Here is a 21,728-nt window from a genome sequence, read left to right on the forward strand (position 1 = left end):
GCAGTTTTTTATGAATGAAGTCACTGTACTCCCGGCCAACCTCACCCACCTGCCTCCGCTGCCTCCGCTGCCTCCGCCCACTCACGCTGTAACAGGACCCGCCCTCTGCCACAGCCCCGCCCCCTCATCGCACCGTGTACAGGTCTGGCTTCTGATTGGCTGACGAGTTGACAAATAGCAGGCTCCGGAGCGCGGGTTCCAGCAGATGTTCAGAGCCGGGTCTTTACTCACCATATGTCCGCCTTGTGCTCCCTGTGAGCGGGCAGCGGACCCCGCGATTTACCGGTGACATGGTCTCCTTGACAGCTCCGCTCCTCTTGCTGCTGCTGCCCGGCTGTCTGGCCCCTGTTCCCCGCACCGTCTACTCCAACCATTGGGCTGTACGAGTGCCCGGGGGACCCGAGAGAGCGGCTCAGCTGGCTGCCAAATACGGCTACCTGAACATGGGGCAGGTGGGCATCACACCCGGGTAGGAGGGGGGTGGGGGGTGATTGTGCCTGTCTCTGTCTGCATGCCGCCTCCTGCTCAAACTTCTCTGCTCCCTCCTGTCACCTCATCATTGCTACCAAGTTCTGTGCGACCTATGTGTCTGCAGGTAAATGTCGCACAGGTTTTACCACGTCCAGCAGGGTTCATATGGCAATGTCCCACTGCTCTCCTGTATTTGGTGCACGTCTGCCTCCTTCCATGCGGTCTGTATCCTCTGTGCTGCTGTTTCCATCACTTTTCTGCATTGGGTTTTTAATAGTTTTGTGTTTGTCTATTAACCCCTGTGTTTGATGAAGGGTTTGTTCCTATGATGTCCCTGATAGAAGACATGATGTCTGTTGGTTTTTGCTGTAATTTTTGGGGGCTGATATCCGTGTCTTGCATAGGGAGTAAGAATATAAAACGGAGCCTTCTATAAAAGGGCTCCTGATGTATCTGTGATGGCGCGCGTTCTACTTTCTATACGGTAAGTAGGGGTTAGCGAACTTCTGTTTCAGGTTCGACGTACAAGGTTCGGGTTATCTAAGAATTCCGTTATGGCTTTCGCTACCACGGACCGTAACTTATAACGGAATTCTTAGATAACCCGAACCTTGTACGTCAAACCTGAAACACAAGTTCGCTCTTCCCTAATGGTAAGTCTTTGGCCGGACTTTGATAAGTGAATAATGCTCCACATCAGGGCCGTCCGTATTTACTGGTGTCATTGGTTTTTGTGGCAGTGACTGCTTCTGACTTTTCAGCTGGTATGGGGGTCAGCTGTCAAACACGTCGCCTCTCAGCGGCGCTCAGTCACCAAGTTTGTTGTGATGTCATTCATGCGGTAAGACTCCATCTCTGTACAATCCGGGTGTGTATGTGCAGGTTGAGGGGGAATTCACACATGGCAGGTTTGTTGCAGATGTTTCTAGGACAAAAAAATCGGAAGCACGTGGATTGCTTCGAGCCTCATGCAGATGAATGGGCCAACAGTCTGCGGCTTGTGAATATCCTAAGGGCCAGTTCACACGGAGGTTTCTGCCTCAATCTGCTCCAAAAAAAGCTTCAAAACAGCCTCCCATTCATTTCAATGGGAAGAAGCACTTTATTTATTTTTTAGGCTACTTTCACACTGGTGTTTTAGTTTTCCAGTATTGAGATCCATCATAGGGTCTCAATCCCGGAAAAAAACGCTTCCGTTTTGTCCCCATTCATTGTCAATGGGGACAAAACTGAACAGAACTGAGTGCTCCAAAATGCATTCCGTTGCGTTTCCATATCGGAGAGCAAACAGCAGCAAGCTGTGGTTTTCTTTCAGTCATGGGATGCGGAGCAAAATGGATCAGTCATGACCCACAATGCAAGTCAATGGGGACAGATCCGTTTTCTCTGACACAATAGAAAACTGATCCGTCCTCCGTTGGCTTTTGATAGAGTTCACGACGGATCCGTCTTGGCAATGTTAAACATAATACAACCGGATCCGTTCATAATGGACGCAGATGGTTGTATTATCAGTAACGGAAGCGTTTCTGCTGAACCGTGCTGGATCCAGCAAAAACGCTGTGTGAAAGTAGCCGTGGAAAAAAAAGGAAGCGGCGCTGAATCTCCAATTGACATGAATGGGGCGCAGATAAAACACCGCTCTGTGTAAGTTCATGCGTTTTTTGTGTGTTTTCAGCATGTTTTTTTGCACTGATCTGCTTCAAAAACCTAAAGCTTAAGAGTCCATTCACACGTCCGTAAGTGTTCTGCGGATCCGCAAATTGCGCATCCGCAAAACACGGACACTAGCAATGTGCATTTCGCAATTTGCGGACCGCACATTGCCGGCACTATAATAGAAAATGCCTAATCTTGTCCGCAATTGTAGACAAGAATAGGACGTGTTCTATTTTTTTTTTTTTTTTTCGGAAATGGGAGCACGGATGCGGAAGTGCGGATCCGCAAATGGGGATGCAGACAGCAAAATTGCTGAACGGATGCGGACGTGTGAATGGACCCTAAAAATGAGGCTTTGTATTGAAGTGAACACCCATTGGTTAAAAAAGGCATCAAAACGACATAAATGTTTTTTCACGCTGAAAAAAGAAGTACAGATTCTGTGTTGACTTTAAGCGTGTTCTTCAAAATCAGTGGTCTGAACTGGCCCTTAGGGTGCGGGCACCACACAGGTTTTTTAATGCAGTTTTTGAAGACAAAACCAGGAGTGGATTGGGAAAAAGTGGAGAAGTCGTATCTGCTCCTCCATATGATCCTCTCCTGATGTTGGCTTTAAAAACGGCATCAAAAAGCCTAAACCTGAGCCTGTACCCTATTAGGGCTGATGATCGGGGTGAGTAGAAGCACTTGTTCCTGATAATTGACCTGTTTAAAAGGCGCTCGTTCATCAGGTGATCCTGTTCAGAAATCATCGTTCCTCTTAAGGTTGTGCCATCCATACAGGGATCTGCTGTCCAGGAATAGTGATCCTCTATGGGGACAAGTGATCGCTATACGGATCTCTCGTCCCCATACAGCGGAGGTGATTGCAGCGTGTGCTCCTCATCTCCTCTCTGTGTAACAGGACCTTACACAATGAGAACTATCGGAACCCCCATCAGACTGGGCATTAAATGGTTATTTCCTGGCTGTATGGGATATCGCAGCATTTGATCCCGTTCATTCACCTAGAACTGCTGCCTGTCGGGATATGTTCACACGCAGCAGATTGAATGAATTCCATTTATGTGAGTGGGGTTGTTTCTGAATCGCGAGCATGGACTTCTGCAAACCTCATTCAGATGTGAGACTGTCACGGAAGCTCTGCAACGAATCCGCCGTCAGTAAAGATACAGTGGAGCCAGGAGATAAGTGGTTAATCTGAGCAGCCGGCGTCCCTGCTTGTATATGTGCTGCTACTCATGGAGGTCATCAGTTGTGAATTTGCAGGTTTTGCTTTTAACTGTTAAAACTTTTAGTATTTTAATATATTTGACATTTACTGTAATTACTGGTCATGATGGACTTCACTAATGTTTGTGGTGGATCTTGCATGGACACTGTTCTCTGCACCACATGGATTTTGGAGAGGACCTGTCACCTCTCCTGACATGTCACTTTTAGTAACTACTTGCATCGTCCTTCCTTGTAATAAAAAATCTGGCAAATCTATTGTTACGCCCCTATGTTGTGCTATTCCTTTATTATTCCTGCTAGAAGGTTATGAATGAATTGCTAGCAGTCTGCAATAAAGGTCCAACTGGGTGTTACCAAATCGAGGTGTCGCTGCACAGTCTGACTCTGCGGTGACCCCCCCAACTGGAAACACCCAGCTGGATGTTCATTGCAAACTGATATGAATGAATTGCTAAATGTCTAGCAGGAGTAATAGTGGATAGGCACATCATAGCCACAGGAGTAATTTGCCGTGGTCGTTACTGTATGAGGAATGCAAATAGTTAATAAAACAGACCTGTCGGGACAGGCAACAGGTCCTCTTTATAGGAGTTTTCCACTAAAAATAAGTGTTAAAATAACAAATGGTGAACAATTCAAATCCCCCCTCTGGTGCGGAGTTGATGTCATGTGCTTCCTGTGCTTCTCTTTAGAGATGAGCAAATCCACTTCGGACAGTACATCTGACGTCGATTTGCTTAAAAATCTTACTTCTCCGTACGGTATGAGAATGTATGGGCACCGATAAGGCAAAGTTATTTCTTCATAAAGTCTGGCGAGGATTTGTATAAACTTCGGAAATGAATTAATACTGTAAAAAAAACATTGGAACCGATCTCATGTACCATCAGTCAATTTGCTCATCTCTAGTTCTCTTGATCTGGATAGGTCATCAATATCAGACTGGTGGCATCCGACACCCGGCACCCCTGCCGATCAGCTGAAGAGGCGTTCATGTGAGCGCTGTGCCCTCCATCTAGCTTGTAACGGAGGTGCGGTGTAATTACTTTCCTCTCCTGTTCACTTCAATGGGAGGGGAAGCTGTAATTACACTACTGGGCGTCATCAGGTATCATACCACTGCACAGACCCTTTAGGCTACCTCCACACCTTGCAAAATATGCGTGAATTTTCCACACTGATTCTTATGCGGAAAAACTGTGGTGTAATACGGTGCCAGCAAAGTGTATGGTATTAGACAGATCTCCTGTACACTCCTGCGGCATGTCAATTCTTTGTGCCGATTTCATAGTGCAATGCAAAGGGTGGGATCTGCATCAAATCCGCAGAAAAGTCTTAAAGTTAGGCTACACGAACGTTTTGTTTTTGTGTCCGTTCAGTGTTTTTTTTTTTTTTTTGCAGATAGGATGTGGACCCATTCATTTTAGTGGGTCCACAAAAAATGCGGACAGCACACAGTGTGCTGTCCGCATCTGTATGGCCGTTCCGTAGACCCGCCAAAAAAATAGAACATGTTATTCTTGTCCGTTTTAGGCATTGTTAGTGGATCTGCCAAAAAAAAACAAAAACGGATGGCATACAGATGTCATCAGTTTTTTTGTGTGTTTTTTTTTTTGCGGACCGCAAAATACGGTCGTATGCATGTAGCCTTTTCACACTGGATTTTCATGTGGGAACACACAAAACATCGTGTGTAAACCCGCACCCATGTGCATGTATCCCTTAGTGTGTTTTTATTTTTTAAATAATATTTGGACCCATAGATATGCCCTTTAAACATGCTCCAAACCTTATTTGTTTGATGTGGTCCTTTTAGTTATATATGCTGAATGTGAGGCCTGTGCGTCCAGGACTTGACATTCTTCACTAGCTCTCATTTATCATTTGTTTAATTTCAGGACTGCTTTTCTCTTACAGCTCATAAGTGAATTCTCCCCCCCCCTCGTGCTGATATGCTGATGTGGGTTTGATTTCCCATCCTCCATCTGCAGAGTCTGGGCTGCCCCCCTTTCTTTCTACTTTCATACACAGCCTGTGTGATTCATCCCCTCCTGCTGCAGACTGCAATGTTATCTTCCTATGTATACTCCATTGCAGTACAGCTGATGTGAGCTGCCCTCTGTAGATGCGTTCCTTTTGTCAGCACACTTGCAGTACGCAGCCCTGCAGAGAGAGCGATGGTGAGGTCACAGGGGCCGTTAACAGACCAAGGGTTGCTATTGTTACACAGTTTTTATATACCCTGGGCAGGCGTACAGCAGTGATGGAGAGGCTGGCACATGGATCCTCTGGGGCACTCTGTGTATAGGGACCAGGCCAGGTGGTAGGTGAGGTGCCCTGGGTGTTGCAGGTTTAGTGTGCCGGTGGCAAGATCCCTTTAAGTTTGTGACGCCAGTGTCGGTAACGGTGGCACACAGATTATTATTTTTTTGTAGTAATAATTGAGGAACACAAGTTGCAGTGAACCAGAACTTCCTTTTACTGAACAGTTCAACTATTTACAGTCTTTAGTCAGTTCCACATGTAAAAGGTTGTGACAGGCAGGCTTTATATAAACGGCGGCAAAGTCTTTGCAAGATACTCAGAGGGAATACCACTTACAGATCAGGCTGCACTTTCTTCAGATCCTGTCTGGCTTTCTCCAAGGCCCGTATGCCCTATTGCTGGCTTTATCCTTGGGTAGGGAAACCTTCCTCTGGTATACATCTCCTTGCTGTAGAAATATCCTTCTGCCCCTCTCTGTTTAGGCTACTTTAACATTAGCGTTTTTCTTTTCCGGCATAGAGTTCCGTCACAGGGGCTCTATACCGGAAAATAACTGATCAGGCATATCCCCATGCATTCTGAATGGAGAGTAATCCGTTCAGGATGCATCAGGATGTCTTCAGTTCAGTCATTTTGACTGATCAGGCAAAAGAGAAAACCGTAGCATGCTACAGTTTTATCTCCGGCGAAAAAAACTGAAGACTTGCCTGAATGCCCATAGGAATGTATTAGTGCCAGATCAGTCCTTCCGGTCTGCACATGCGCAGACCTTTAAAAATGAAAAGAAAAAAAACTGATCCGTTTTGCCTGACACCGGAAAAACTGATCCAGTATTGCAATGCATTTTTCTGATTGATCAGGCATTTTTCAGACTGATCAGGATCCTGATCAGTCTGAAAAATGCTTGATCAGTCAGAAAAAATGACATCCGTTTGCATACAGTTTGCCTGATCAGTCAGTTGAGGCAACGGAACTGCCTGCCGGGAATCAAACAACGCAAGTGTGAAAGTACCCTTAGCTGGAAATAACTTGGCTCTGCACTGTACTTGGTTTCTTCAGGAGGCAAACTCTTCCCCTGGATGCAACTTCTGAGCTTTACTCAGGCAGGCTAGACTGCACTAACTAGCCTCCTGGACTATACTGCACTGACCCTTTCCTGTCTGGGCCTAACTATATATACTAGGGGTTCCCTAGCTCCCTCTACTGCCTAGGAGGAGGAACTACCCCTAACAGGCCTGGTACAGGAGATGACAGGAAAATACACACGATAATGTAATACAAAATACCGTATAAAATACAATGACCATGTTCCACAGGAGGTGGAAAATAACGTGGCCATATTGACCCTTGTGTAGTGCCCACATTTACCTAGTGGGACACTACACACTGTGACATGTACAGCATCCTCTCCCTTCCCTGCTACTATCTCTTACAATGAGAGAAGGGAGGGGGAGAGTAGAGAGAGCCAACAGGAACAGTCCTGCAACAGATTGTCAGGTTTTGTAGCACCAGCAGCTAGGTGGCTACCTGTATATGGGTGTGGGTTTCAAAACAAAAAAGCTGTGATTTTAAATTTTTAAATTTTTTTTTTTTCATACAGCTTTCTGTTTCCGTAGATCTCTGAAATCTGTATAACAAAATCATACAAAATATTGTGAATTTCAAAATCTGTACAGCCGTTAATTTTTCGCACAAAAGAAAGCAAAGTGTACAGGATGCTTGTTTAATCTCACTCACTTTGCTGGTACTGTACTACACCGCAGTTTTTCCGCACGAGAATCCGTGCGGAAAAAACATGCGTAATCTTCATTGTGTGCAGATAGCCTTAACCACACAGAGGACATTTTTAATGAAGATTACTTAGAATGTAGCTCAATTTCCAATTAAAAAGCAAATGAAAAATCTATATAAAGGTGTCTCCTATCCTTTTTTTTTTTATCTGCCTGAAGTGCTCAGGAGGAGGAGCTTCACTATGAAGCGCTTTCTGCACTGAGTTGCTTCACAACCCCTCCCCTCTGCTTTGAGTGACAGCTCTAGCCTCCAACCAGGATACAGCTGTAACTCCATGCAAAGAGCTCTTCAGTGAGGCACTTACAAAAGCAGATTTTGGCAGAATAAAAGCTCATATTCACATTACTCCTGATGAGAAAAGTTCCACCAGACCCTGACAAGTGCTGTCAACAATTTAGCATGGTCAAAACTGCTGACCTTTTAAGAGGTAGCCTGTCACCATGAAAATGTAGCTTAACCTATGACAGCATGTTGGAGTATGAGCGTAGCAGGTTGATAGTTTTTATTAGCTAAGATTAAAACTTGCAATTTATTTATCAAAATCTCTGCTTGTTCTGAGCTAAGGAGTTGTGTGGGTGGGTATATCAGTGACTGACAGCTAGGTGTATGCACACTCGCATCGGGAGGGCTGTCATTCATTGAGTTAACTCCTGAGCTTAAAGACCAGACATTTCAATGAAGAAAAGTTATACCGAACCCCTGAAAACAAAATATCGGTGTGCTCAGGTTCTCCTGCTCTAAAAGGCTAGTTTCACATGTCCGCCATTGTGATCTGGCAGCCAGTTACAGCACAGAATGCCGGGAATTGTCCGTACACAACCCGCAGTGTGCGGTGGCTTCTGTCCGTCACATCATTTTTACCGGCTCTTTGCCGGACCCTGTTCTCGTTAAAGGGGCCGACGAGCATTCCAGTTGCATCAGGCAGCGCTGGATCTGGAGAATTTTCGGCGGGGTCTGCCGGAGATGTGAAACTAGCCTAACATGCCTGCAGATTGGACTGCGTTTTCATCGTGCCAAGTTCCCTTTAAGATTTAAATTTAGTGTTTTTCTTCGGGTTTTTTTTTTTTTCCAGCTGAAAATAACTTGGTGTTCACTTCGGCATGCTGCATTTTCTGTGGCAGGGAAAATGTTGATCTTGAACTGTTCTAGTTCTCATGAAAGGCTCTATCTGTGCTGAGAACAGTCCAAGCAAAGCAGGTTTTACTGTACAACAGCTGTCACTCCATTCGATCTATGGACCAGTACACCAGGGGCCAGCAACCTCTGGCCCTCCAGCTATTACACTACAATTCCCAGCATGCTCCATTCCCTTCTATGGGAATTTTGAGAACAGCTGAGTTAGTGCACATGCTGGGAATTGTAGTTTCTCAACAGCTGGAGGTTGCTGATACCTGACCTACGATTTACTATGGGATTCTCCTTCCATTATTAGTTATTAAATGTTCATAGATATGTACATAGCCTTCAGAATATACACTACCTGGATAATTTAAAGGGGTTTTCCGGGAATTTAATACTGATCGGTGGGGTCCAACAACAGGGACCCCCGCCGATCAGCTGTTTGAGAAGGCAGCGGCCTTCTCTCAGCCTTTCCTGGGCCTAGTGATGAAAGACTCATCGGTCACAAGCCTAGGTGCAGCTCAGCCTGATGGACGTGAATGGGGCCTATACCAAGCACAGCCGCCATCGGCGTTGTGCTTGGTAAGCTGTAAGAAGGCCGCAGTGCTCACAGGAGGACTGGTGCCTTCTAAAACAGCTGATCAGCGAGTGTCCCGGGTCCACCGATAGTCTTGGAAAATCCTTTTAACCCTTTCATGACCAAGGGTCATTGATGCCCCAATGTCCAGGTCAAAATTTACAAATCTGACATGCGTCACTTTATGTGGTAATAGCTTTGGAACACTTTTACTTATCCACGCCATTCTGAGATTGTTTTCTCGTGACACATTGTACTTCATGACAGTCATAAATTTGAGTCAATATATATCACCTTTATTTATGAAAAAATCCCATATTTACCAAAAAATTTTAAAAATTTGCAATTTTCTAAACTTCAATTTCTCTGCTTCGAAAACAGAAAGTGATACCTCATAAAATATTTATTACATAACATTCCCCATATGTCTACTTTATGTTGGCATCATTTTGGAAATGTTATTTTATTTTTTTAGGACATTACAAGGCTTAGAAGTTTAGAAGCAATTCTTAAAATTTTTAAGAAAATTTCCAAAACCCACTTTTTAAGGACTTGTTCAGGTCTGAAGTCACTTTGTGGGGCTTACATAGTGTATACCCCCATAAATGACCCAATTATGGAAACTACACCCCTCAAGTTACTTAAAACCAATTTTACAAACGTTATTAACCCTTTAGGTGTTCCACAAGAATTAAAGGAAAATGGAGATGAAATTTCTAGATTTCACTTTTTTAGCAGATTTTCTATTTTATTAATTTTTTTTCTTTAACACATTAAGGGTTAACAGCCAAACAAAACTCAATATTTATTACTCTGATTCTGCGGTTTACAGAAACACCCCACATGTGGTCGTAAACTGCTGTACGGGCACACGGCAGGGCGCAGAAGGAAAGGAATGCCATACGGTTTTTGGAAGGCAGATTTTGCTGGATTGGTTTTCTGAACGCCGTATGTTTTTTATTTTTCTACCGATCGTCTTGTGCAGGGGCTCATTTTTTGCAGAAAGAGTTGAGGTTTTTATTGGTACCATTTTTGGGTACATAAATTTTTTTGATCATTCATTATTACACTTTATGGGACAAGGTGGCCAAAAATTGGCTGTTTTGGAATAGTTTTTTTTTTTTTTTTTTTTAAAGCGTTCATCTGAGGGGTTAGGTCATGTGACAGTTTTATAGAGCAGATCGTTACGGACGTGGCAATACCCAATATGTATACCTTTTCTTATTTATTTAAGTTTTACACAATAATAGCATTTCTGAAACCAAAAAAATGATGTTTTAGTGTCTCCATAGTCTGAGAGCCATAGCTTTTTATTTTTTGGGCGATTGTCTTAAATATGGGCTAATTTTTTGCGGGATTAGGTAACGGTTTGATTGGTACTATTTTGGGGTATATACGCCTTTTTTGATCGCTTCGTGTTGCACTTTTTGTGATGTAAGGTGACAAAAATGGCTTATTTTTTTACACCGTTTTTATTTTTTATGGTGTTTATTGGACGGTGTTGATGATGTGATATATTTATAGAGATGGTCGTTACGGACGCGGTGACACCTAATATGTGTGGTTTTTTTTTTGTTTTGTTTTTTTATAGGAAAAGGAAATTTATTTTTTACATTTTTATTTATTTTATTTTTACTTTTATTATTTTCACTTTTTTTTTTTTTTTTTATCAGTTCCCTCTTGGATCTTGAAGATCCAGTGGGGCTGATGATTGTACTATACTTTGCAATGCTCTTGCATTGCAAAGTATAATACAATCAGATGCCTGTAGGTGGCAGCACTGGACGCCTATACCATGGCAACCGGACGCCTTTGCAAAGCGTCCGGTTGCCATGGCAACCATCGGGCGCTGCGATCGCAGCAGCCCTGATGGTTGAGAGAGAGGGAGCCCTCTCCCTCTATTAACCCTATGGATGCCGCAGTAGCGGCATCTATGGGGTTACAGCAGTGTCAGCATAGAGCTGACACACGCTGCTGATGGCGGCGGCTCAGGAATGGAGCCGCCGCCATCACACACAGAAGGGGGACCGCATCGGGGGCAGGGGACGGGGCATCGCTGGAAACTGGGGAGAGGAGAGGGGGGCAGCATTTCATTATTTACAGGAAGGGGCTGCAGGAAGGGGCGGACCGCATCGGGAGGAAGTAGCAGGAGAAGATGATGGACAAGGGGGCGCAGGTCGGGGCAGGAGGGGGCGGACCGCATCGGGGGGGGCAGGACAAGAACGGGGCACAGATCGGGGGCACGGGGGCTTCAGGACACATTACCGATTTCAGGCTCTGATCTGCAGACCGCAGATCAGAGCCTGAAACCGGCATTTTTTTCACACAGCGATCCGATTAGTTAGTCTGCACAGACTAACCAATCGGATCGATTGTCGGCAAGGGGCCACTCTGATTGGTCCCTTGCCGGCATTACTGCACTGTATGCTGTCCGTGACAGCATACAGGGCAGGGGCAGAAGCTTTAATCCAAGCGCTTTGCAGCGCTTGGATTAAAGAGCTGCCAGAACGTATATATACGTGGTAGCTGCACGGGGTATGTGCAGCTATCACGTATATATATATACAGATTGCAGTCGTGAAGGGGTTAAGGGCTGTTCCTGACAAGCGTGTCCACTGTAGGAATCGTGCTCTGTGTGTGAGCCTGATCCTCCGTTCTGGACACTGCTCGTCTTGCAGGGGCGCATGGCATTATACTGACTTATAAAGCTGTGCGTCTCTGCTTGACCTTACCTCTACATACTGTGACCTAAAGCTGTCGGTATATTTCTGTTTCAGTAAGGTCATGCAGAGACACACAGCATTATAAATCAGTATAATGCCATGCACTCCTGCAAGATGAGCAGTGTCCAGAACGGAGGATCACAGTCGCACACGGAGCACGATTTTTGCGGTGGACGGGCTTGTCTGAAATAGCCCTAATACTGATGACCTATCCTCAGGTCCACCCACCAATTGGCTGTTTGGAGAGGTCACAATGCTCTGGTGACATTGAGTTTATTGGTCACATGGTCTAGGCGCAGCTCAGTCTCATTCAAGCGAATGAGGCTGAGCTGTAATACCAAGCACAGCTGCTTTCCAGTGGAAGTCTGTTTCATAAGCTTCGAGGAGGCCTCTTCAAACAGCTGAATGGCAGGGCGTAAAGTTTCAGACCCCCACCGATCAGATACTGGTGACCCAGCCTAGTACCAAGGCATGACCTGATTTCTTCCTTTGAGCACTATTGTTTGCCATTGATGGTCACATCAGAGTTCACAGTAGGCCTGAAGAGCACCTACTGCCATCATGCATAGTGCGGAGAAGGTTATTTAAGTGGACTAATGGTCCCCAAATTACAGATCCCTTTACACAGTGATTCTACAAACATACTAGGCACATAGATATTTATATTGCAAATATGTGCCAGAAATTTATATTGCAAATATGTGCCAGAAATTTAAGAAAAAGCACAATCCATAGCAGGCACCGAAAGACTATCTTTTTTTTCTACGTTTAAAAATGGGCATGGGCTATATTGAGAAGGCTTACCACTTTACAGATGTGGCCTCTTATCATACATTACAGTCCAGTTCCTAAAAACCATTGTAGAAACTAGACTGCTGAGGGGCATGGATCAAAAATTCAAAGAATTCATGTAGTCTTGATTTTGTATGGCAGAAGTGGTAGGCAATGGGTGAGGTGTCTGGCAGGACATTGTACAGAATTTTTACAGTTGCGCAACACTATTGGGGTCATTAATTGCATTTTCCAAACTGTAAAAATGAAAGATGGAATCTGGTTGTTATGGGCATCTAAGCCAGTTCTACTTTGCACCAGTTTGATAAATGACCCTAATAGTGTTGTGCAACTGTGTACAATTTCCCCAGATGAGAATGTTCTGTTTTCTTAAGCCTCATTTACACGTCCATGTCCAGATCCGTGAGCAGGTGGTCAGTGATTCATCCGTGAAGGGTCCGTGTGTTCGTTTTTTACTGTCGCTGTTGCATCAGTGTTTCACTGACACTGATCAGCTGAAAAATAATTTTCAATGAATCTCTTAATAATCCGTGAAACACGGATAGCATCCGTGGTTTTCACTGACCCATAGACTATAATGGGCGTGATGGATCCGTGAACACTGCCAAAATAAAGCATGCATCCGTGCTAAAAACAGTGACCCACGGACTGTGCTAAAACACGGATGTATGAATACACACATTACAATGAATGGGGATGTGTACTGTCCGTGGAGAACACGCACAGCACATGTCCATGAAACACTGACGTGTAATTGAGGCTTTACTCAACAAAGCACAAACTTAATCAGTGTACAGTCTCAAGCACAAGAGCAAGTGAAGTGGCCTAGTCTTTCCCTCAGGCCTTCAGTATGCAACTTCTGGGTATGTCACCCCTGACACTGTCACCTGGGTACTTCTCCCAGGACACAGCCCCCCCCCCCCCCCTTTTTATTATTGAATTACTAAAAATTGTTTGCTGTACTGCTGCGAGCACTACATAGGGGCTGTGGAAATGAACAAGACAAGCATACCTTTTATTGTGGGGGTTTTTCCCCATCAAGAGGAGTGAGAATATGAAGTTTTATTCTGCTTCAGCAAGTGCCCAGGTAGGGACTTCTGTGAATTGGTCTCTACATTGAGTTGCTTGACAGCCCCTCCCCTCTGCTCTGACAGCTGTAGGGGTCTCGTGGTTGGATGCTACAGCTGTCGCTCACAGCAGAGGGGAGAAGCTGTGAAGCCACTCAATGCAGAGAGCACTTCACTGTGCAGCCCCTCCTTGGACACTTGAGTAAATGGGAGGGGAAGTATATAGGCGCATCTACTACAAGGGAGACAGCATGGAGCACTGCGACCCCTTCAAACAACTGGTTGACGGGGTCCCAGGAGTCCGACATCCACCGATCTAATATTGATGTCTTATCCTGGGGATAGGTCATCAGTATTATGCCACTGCACAACTCCTTTAATGTTTTATTTTTACAGAACATTTTCAGAATGCGCCTTCTTCCTTTTGATGTCCCATAATGAGCGAGCAGGCAATCAAAGTAGATGTAAAAACTATTGCACAGCTCCAGAATAAACTGATTGACTCTGACAGGCGTTGCGCTGTCGTGATTGAACGGAGCATTATACTGGTTACCAAAACAAATGTGACGAGCTCCATGACTCCATCTAAGAGTGAAGGAGCTGCGATCCTCTCCTTTCATAGCGGATGCCTCAGATCCATGGTTATTGAAGTGCTCTTGTCTGATGAACGAGGAGCGCTCTGCCTGAATTTTAATGTCACTGTGGGAGCCATTCAGCTCTTGTAAGCGCAGCGATTTTCTAGCTGGAATCTTTAAAAGCTGTACTGGATAGGATCCACAAGAGACATTTTTAAATCTCAAGCCTCTTGTGACAACCTTATTAGTAAATCTGTCACTTTTTTTTTTTTTTCTTTTTTTCTCACTTTCGTTAAATTTGTTCTAATAATTTACTTGTACTCAGTTTTCCATTTTTTTTTTTTCCTTCCAGTCTTCCAAGAGCTGTAACTTTTACTTTTCTGTTCGCATGGCCATATGAGAATGTATTTATTTATTTTTCATTTATTTTTTTGTGGGGCGTTAGTGAATGCTGTAAAAACAAAATCTAACATTTTTCATTGTGTGCTAAAAATAACAGGATGGCCCTATTTTGCAGGTAAGTATGATCGTGGCGATGCCAAATTTATACAGGGGATCATTTATTATACTGAAATACGCCTAAATTAGGCACAACTTTTAGTTCCACCTCTATCTAGGACTTCGCCTCGCTCACGCCAGGTCTAAAACTGTGGGCGTGGCGGGGGAGGGGCCTGAAGGTCCGTCTCATTCCATCATTTTCTATGGCTGTTTTAGGAGTAGAACGTGGTCTAAATTTAAGACTACTCAGAAGCTATATTACATCTAGAACTGGCGCTGGATGCGCTGAAGTTATGGAGAGGCCTTCTCCTCTTCATAATTCTAGCGCATCTACCATCCAGTTATGGGGCTTTATTAAGACCAGTGTCTAAAACGCTGGTCTTAATAAATGTGCCCCATAGTCTTTATTAAAGGGGTTCTCCTGGTCCAGAGATGAACCCGCACATACTCACATTTTCACCCAGGCAGCCCCTTAATATGAGCATCGGAGCATTTCATGCTTCGATGCTCTCCCTTGACCTGCGCTGGATTGTGAAGGGCAAGGGCTTCTTTCTGTACTTTCACACTGCTGGGCAGAGGCTTCCGCCCGGCAGTGTATTCGGTGAAATCACCGGCTCTGATGGACACGCTTTAGCACTGCCCTAGCTGTTTTAATGGCTAGGGCAGTGCTAAAGCCCACTCATCAGTGCTGGTGACGTCACCGGGTTCACTGCTAGGCTTAAACATAGAGAGCCCGGTATGTCACCGGATCTCCGAAAAATGAATTATTTTTTTTGGGGGGGGAGGGTGAGCCGATACAAAAATAAACCATAATAAAATATAATTAGTATGTAAAGTAAGAAAAGGAGGGTGGTTTAAATGAGATATATATTTAGTTTAGGGATTAAGATCATTGTAGCAAGGTGTATTACACAGCTGTCACCTACCGCATATGGAGCAGGCTTAGTTTGTGAGCCCTCTCCATACTTGCCCCACATGCAAATGAACACTTGCTCCCTTTGGGGCACTGGTCTAGAGATGCAATCTACCCATGTAATAGAAAAATAAGGCCAGTCTTATAAAATGTTGTTCTTGTGCTGTAGTCCATACCGTAGGATTCCTGATTTATTGTGTTATGTAGTCCTCTTGTGAGGTTTACAGCAGCCATCAGAATACAGATCAGTCCGCCATGTTAGTTAGATATAGGTTTGACCATGTTGGTGTGAATTTGTTTTCAACCTGTCGGACTACGCTGAAGTCTCTGCAGCTTGGATAACTGTGCTACAAAGTCTGCTACCCCAGCTTGAAGACAGAATTTTATATTGCAGAAGAATGATGGATGAGATCCGGTGAGGGTTCTGCTGGTTTTATAATTGTTTTTAGTGTTTGATGATTATCCTTGTGAGACCTCGCTGAAATAAAAATGGATAGTCTAGGAACCTGACTGCTTTCTTCTGAAAACAGTGCCTGTCCATGGTTTGTATATGGTACTGTAGATCAGCCCCATTCACTTCAGTAGAGCTGATCTGCAATACCTTACAGCCCTCAGACGGCTGTGGTGCTTTTTCTGGAGCAGAGCAGCCATGTTTTATATTTTTTTTCAATCCTTTATTGGGCTTATACAAATAAAAAAGGGAAGGTGGTAAATTCAGAAAAGGTGTACTCACCAGTTCAAATCCCCTCCTGTGCTTTCCTTTCTATTGCTTTTAACACCTTCTGTGCTATTCTCCTTTTTTTCTGAGTTTTAGTAAGTTTTTTACGCGACAGTATTCTCCACTTTGTATTTAAAGGGGTTGTCCGAAAAATTGCATATTACATTTGTCTAGTAGATCACAAGAAACATAAGTTTTTCAATTGGAGTAATTTGAAAAAAGTTCCTTTGTCTAGCTATTGCTGGTAGTTGTTCTCGAATGTCCACCTTATGTCCAGTGCCGTTGGTCCCACATGCCCAGTCAGTAGTTCAGCCAGACCACTCAGAACCTCTTATAAACGGGCAGTAGTCATTTTTTCCGTTTTGCAGACCTGGCAATTCAGATCGGTGCACTAGAAGTGGCTTCTCAGCATTGTGGACACATTAGGTGAACCTCTTTTGAAATAATAACACTGTGATAGTGTAACATCTAATCACTTCCCATCTACAAATGTTGTGACCTTTCCAAAGGACATTCCATAAATTTCCAATAGATGGTGGCCCCGTTCATGTTGCTGCTCATGCTCACAATTCACTTCTATGGGAGTTTTGAAAATACCTCCGCACATTTTGTACGGTACGTGCCAATGACTCGGCCTTTTGGTTGCTTGACCAGATGAGCCATAGCTCAGAACTGGCAGGCTTGAGAAGTTTTAGAATGAGCAGGAGCTTCAGGAATCACAGCTGCACACGCTTTGAGGGAAATGCCTTTTGACAGTTGGCAGATGCTCTGAGGCTGTACGAATTACAGTATCAAAATATGGACAGTGCCTTTAAGTATTGTCTCGGGATGCACCACCGTAGTATTTAATCTGATTCATGCTTCCTTACCTGAATAAATGTGTATAGACAGCATGGGTTCAGCCAGATGTTAAGAGTGGGTTTTGAGGTCACAGAGTGGTTTAAGGGTCAGTACTGATATAATGGTCTGTTCCCCAGAGGCACCACTACATCAGGAGTTTGTCACACTTGCTGAATAGCATTTTCCTTGCTGCTTATGAGCTTAAGGCTCCAAGTTGGATTTTGTGATTATTATGTGAAATGTCAGATCTGGGACCTCCGCAAAACTGCAACCTGCGTTCAATCAATATTTAATTTAAAAACGTTCATTTTCAAGTCACACCACACTGATTTGTTTTGTGCAGGGTGGGGCTGGAAATAGCGGATCAAATAATCCTGCTGTCTTGGGTATAAAATCTGCTGACATTGAAATCCACTTACTGTTGTTTCACAGTGTGCTGGGAAGTAACCCTTGCTATGACGGCGAACTGTCTGTTAATGCTGGAGCCCTGTAGGAAATAACCTATAGAGTGCCTCCATATAGGTGCCTAGTGATGAAGGAAGCGATCGGTGGGTGTGCAGGAGTTCAGACCATCACTAATCGAGATATTTATGACCGAACCTGAGGATAGGTCATCAATATAAGAAGCCTGGAAAACCCCTTTAATTGCTTCCTAGCCACTGAGAAATCCTGCTCTGGTCTGCATTCCCATTACAATTTCTAGTACCAGGCAGAGTTGTCTTAGGGACATTTATAGGATTATTATGATTTTTATTCTCACATTACCATTTCATTACTGACAGTCACTGGGAGGATTAGAGTGGGTGCTCTAAGGGTACAGCCACACATGCCATATACTCGGCAGATTTCCGGTAGCGGTATTGCATAAGGAATTTTCCATGCAAAAGGTAAATCCACAGCAAATTCTACACAACAAAATTCACACCATTTGGTAAAGATTTTGCTTCTGTGAAATTCCAGTACATGTGACTCCATCTTCAAGGGCTGCAGACTGTGGTAGCAAGAATGAACTCGCTAGGTTATGCCCCATTGTCTGATAGGTGTGGTTCTCACCTATCTCTAAAACATAGCCGACAAAGTGGTGGCTGGCAGTGCTTGGTCTGGCTACCATGAATCGTTCCTATTGGCCCGCTATAATAACTGAGTGGTGGACTCGGCTGTCTTCAGAATCCCCCTAGGCATTAAAGGGAGTGCACCATGCTTGCGCGGACACCGCTTCCATTCACTTCTATGGGGCTGACAGAAATAGCTGAGCCAGAGCTCGCCTATTTTCGGCAGCCCCATATAAATGAATCGAGGGTAACCGTCCATGCACTGTGTGGCCTCCTTCACTTTGCCGGCTGGGTTTACGAGAGAGGTGTAGGTCCCACCCAGTTGTCTGAGATGGGAAAACCCCTTTAATTGTGGTATTCTATGAAGCTTTCCAGATGATTCCATGTATGGATCCTGGCAGGGCAAAATCCCAATAGTTCGGTATTATGGGGCAGTGTAATAAAGCTGAAGGCACACGGGATAGAGTATAGGCCTATTATATACGGTAGTTTCATAATACAGCATTCATTGATCAACTTTTTAAGTCAAAGTTTAAGCAAATTGGTAAATTAAGTAACCCATCATATTGAACGAGATAAAAAATTTGCTGATGGGGTAGATTTGGTCATCTCTAATTTCAGATATTAAACAAATCCATTTCCATCCTTTCATGTAAAACGTCTACAGCAGCGTTAAGTATTTATGCTTTGTTTCCTTTCTGCTGCAGAGTCTTGGATTATGTTAAAATTTTCATTTTTTTTTTCCTTTTACTGATGATGCTGCTCAGAAATACTGAATATTTAAGTTTCTGAAGTGTTGGCAGTGGAATCCATAAATTCTCCAGTCATCCAGACGCTATGCTTCCAAGCGTTCTGCACTAAACAATATCATGATTCTGCTGTCACTTTGATTTCCCTGGACGTTCCTCCTCTGACACGTGTAACTGCCTCTGCTTATTTTGTCATACTTCTATTCCTGATGGTCTCAAGTAAACGGGACATGTAAGATCAGCTTCTAATGATGACCTGTCGCATGGGAGCTAAGGAGACACATCATAGAAAACTGGAGTCAAACCGTAACTTCATATGGGAAAAACCTTTCTTATTTATACTTCCTAACACATGATGGTGGGTTTGGTTTAGGTTTATAATTTTTTTGCATTTTTAAAGGGGATATCCTATAAAAAGTTTTACTATGCAATGGATAGGGCATTTGGCAAATGAAGTAGTATTGCAATATACATACAATAAAAATATTGTCCAGTTTCTTATGTACATTACATTTACCCCTCACCCACGACAGCACCACGAGAGAGGATGGATCTGCCCCCCAAAGACGGGGAAACTTGCGGCACAAAAAGGCGGAGACTCCTCTCTGCCCTCTGGTTTCCATTCTTCCCCCTAGGCTGCCCTGTTACCTACGGCTTCCATTTGTATGCAGCACGCTGTGCGTAGTTGGGCTTGCAGAGGAGTGATGGCTCGGCGTTCCTGAGCGCTGGAGGGGCATGATGCTTCGGTGCGATAACAAGCACCAGTAAGCATCTGTCGACGCAGGAGATCCGACCAGGGGAAGGAGTCGTAGGAGAAGCACCGCTCACATGACCGCTACTGCCGGGTTGAGAGTGAGGCATGGAGCGCATGGATTGGAATCATGGGTGGGGGGTGTGGTTTAAAGCCCACTGGTACCTGGAAATGGCTGCCGGCGGTCACGATTGCAGAGACAGCGTCTGGGCTCAGGAGCTGCAGTACGGAAAAAGAAAAGGAGGCTATGGAGGACCCGGTGGCCATCCCAGACCTCCGTACCAGGGAGGGGTGAGAGGCTGGTGTAGCCACTGATTTCTTAATCTTTTGATGCATGTATGAATGTATGTGTCTTGCAGGAAAAACCCAAAAAAGCGGTTTCTAAAAGACGTCACAAAGAATGTGCCTTGTGCAGATGTTCTCTGGCTGTTGAATATAGCAAGAGGTTATGCCAGCAATGTATAGATAAAACTGGCTAAGGAGACTCCATCTTTTTATAGCGGCCTTCAAAATTTCGTAAGAGCTGAGATTAACGTTTCCTTATCCTCCAAAAAGCCTGATAGTTCCAGAGAGGCTCAATCAAGAAAAAAGGAAAAGGAGTCTAAAGTGGTGTCTTCGGAGTCAGACGATGGGGAGGAGGTCCAGTCTTTTGGTTTGGACTCGGACACTTCATCCCTCTCCTTGGATTCCGATAATAATGAAATTAAGAGAGCATTATTTCCTGTGGAGGATGTTTGAGTAACTCTTGAAAGCGATCAAAGCAACTATGGGTATAGAAGACGTTAAGGAGACTAGGTTGGTGCAGGACATTATGTTTGGGGGGCTGCAGACAAAACAGTCTAGGTCTTTCCCCTTGCATAAAAATGTATCAGCCCTGATTAATGACCAATGGGGTAAACTAAACAAGAGCGTTTTCATTTTAAAAAATTTAAAGAGGAAATATCCTTTTTCTGAGGATGTAGCTGCTGTCTGGAATAAAGCGCCAAAGGTTGACATGGCCATCTCCTAAAGAACCTAAGAAATCTGCTCTTCTGTTCGAGGACATGGGGTCTTTAAGGCTGGTTTCACATGGGCGTTGCGGATTGGGGCCGGGTGCATTCAGTGAAATTCGCACTATTTTGCAAGCAAGTTCAGTCAGTTTTATCTGCGATTGCGTTTAGTTGTTCAGTTTTTTCTGCGCGGGTGCAATGCGTTTTGATGCGTTTTTCACGCGCATGATAAAAAACTGAATGTTTACAAACATCATTTCTTAGCAACAATCAGTGAAAAACACATCGCACCCGCACTTGCTTGCAGATGCAATGCGTTATTCACGCAGCCCCATTCACTTCTATGGAGCCAGGGCTGCGTGAAAAAGGCAGAATATAGAACATGCTGCGATTTTCACGCAACGCAGAACTGATGCGTGAAACAATGCTCATGTACACAGACCCATTGAATGGGTCAGGATTCAGTGCGGGTGCAATGCGTTCATGTCACGCATTGCACCTGCGTGGAAATCACGCTCGTGTGAAAGGGACCTAAGAGACCCCTTGGATAAGAACGCTTAGGGGTTCTTGAAAGGAGCTTGGGAAGCCTTGACTTCTTCATTCAGACCTTCTATTGCTTCAACCTGTATTGCCAGATCCCTTATGTGGTTATCTGAATTGGAGAAACAGATAAAGAGCGAGAGCCCTAGAGGACGATTGTCCGCCCACGTGGCAGGGCTAGCTAACTCTGCTCTCAGGGCCCTATGGCTGAAAAATTGGGAGACTTGGTCTAAGAAAAGACTGTGTGCGGTACCTTGTGAGGGAGAGTATCTCTTTGGATCAGCTCTGGATGACCTGCTAGATAAGGCTGCTGACGAGAAGAAAAAAAATTCTACACAGACCACCTTTTTTTTGAGGGAAAGATCCAACCGATCCTTTCGCACCTTCCATTCCTTTCGAATTA

General features: G+C 44.3%; 1 protein-coding gene across 2 annotated transcripts in view; it reads left to right on the plus strand.

Annotated features, from left to right (window-relative positions):
- Positions 1–214: 214 nt before the first annotated feature.
- Positions 215–21,728, plus strand: part of PCSK6 (proprotein convertase subtilisin/kexin type 6) — a 248,014-nt gene continuing 226,500 nt past the window's right edge. For both annotated transcript variants that reach the window (XM_044279403.1, XM_044279404.1), the window contains exon 1: positions 215–452. In XM_044279403.1, coding sequence (XP_044135338.1) covers positions 291–452 — 162 coding nt within the window. In that variant the 5' untranslated portion in view covers positions 215–290. The remainder of the gene's footprint in view (positions 453–21,728) is intronic.

Source organism: Bufo gargarizans, chromosome 2 (genome assembly GCF_014858855.1).
Source record: "Bufo gargarizans isolate SCDJY-AF-19 chromosome 2, ASM1485885v1, whole genome shotgun sequence".
Lineage (NCBI taxonomy): Eukaryota > Metazoa > Chordata > Amphibia > Anura > Bufonidae > Bufo > Bufo gargarizans.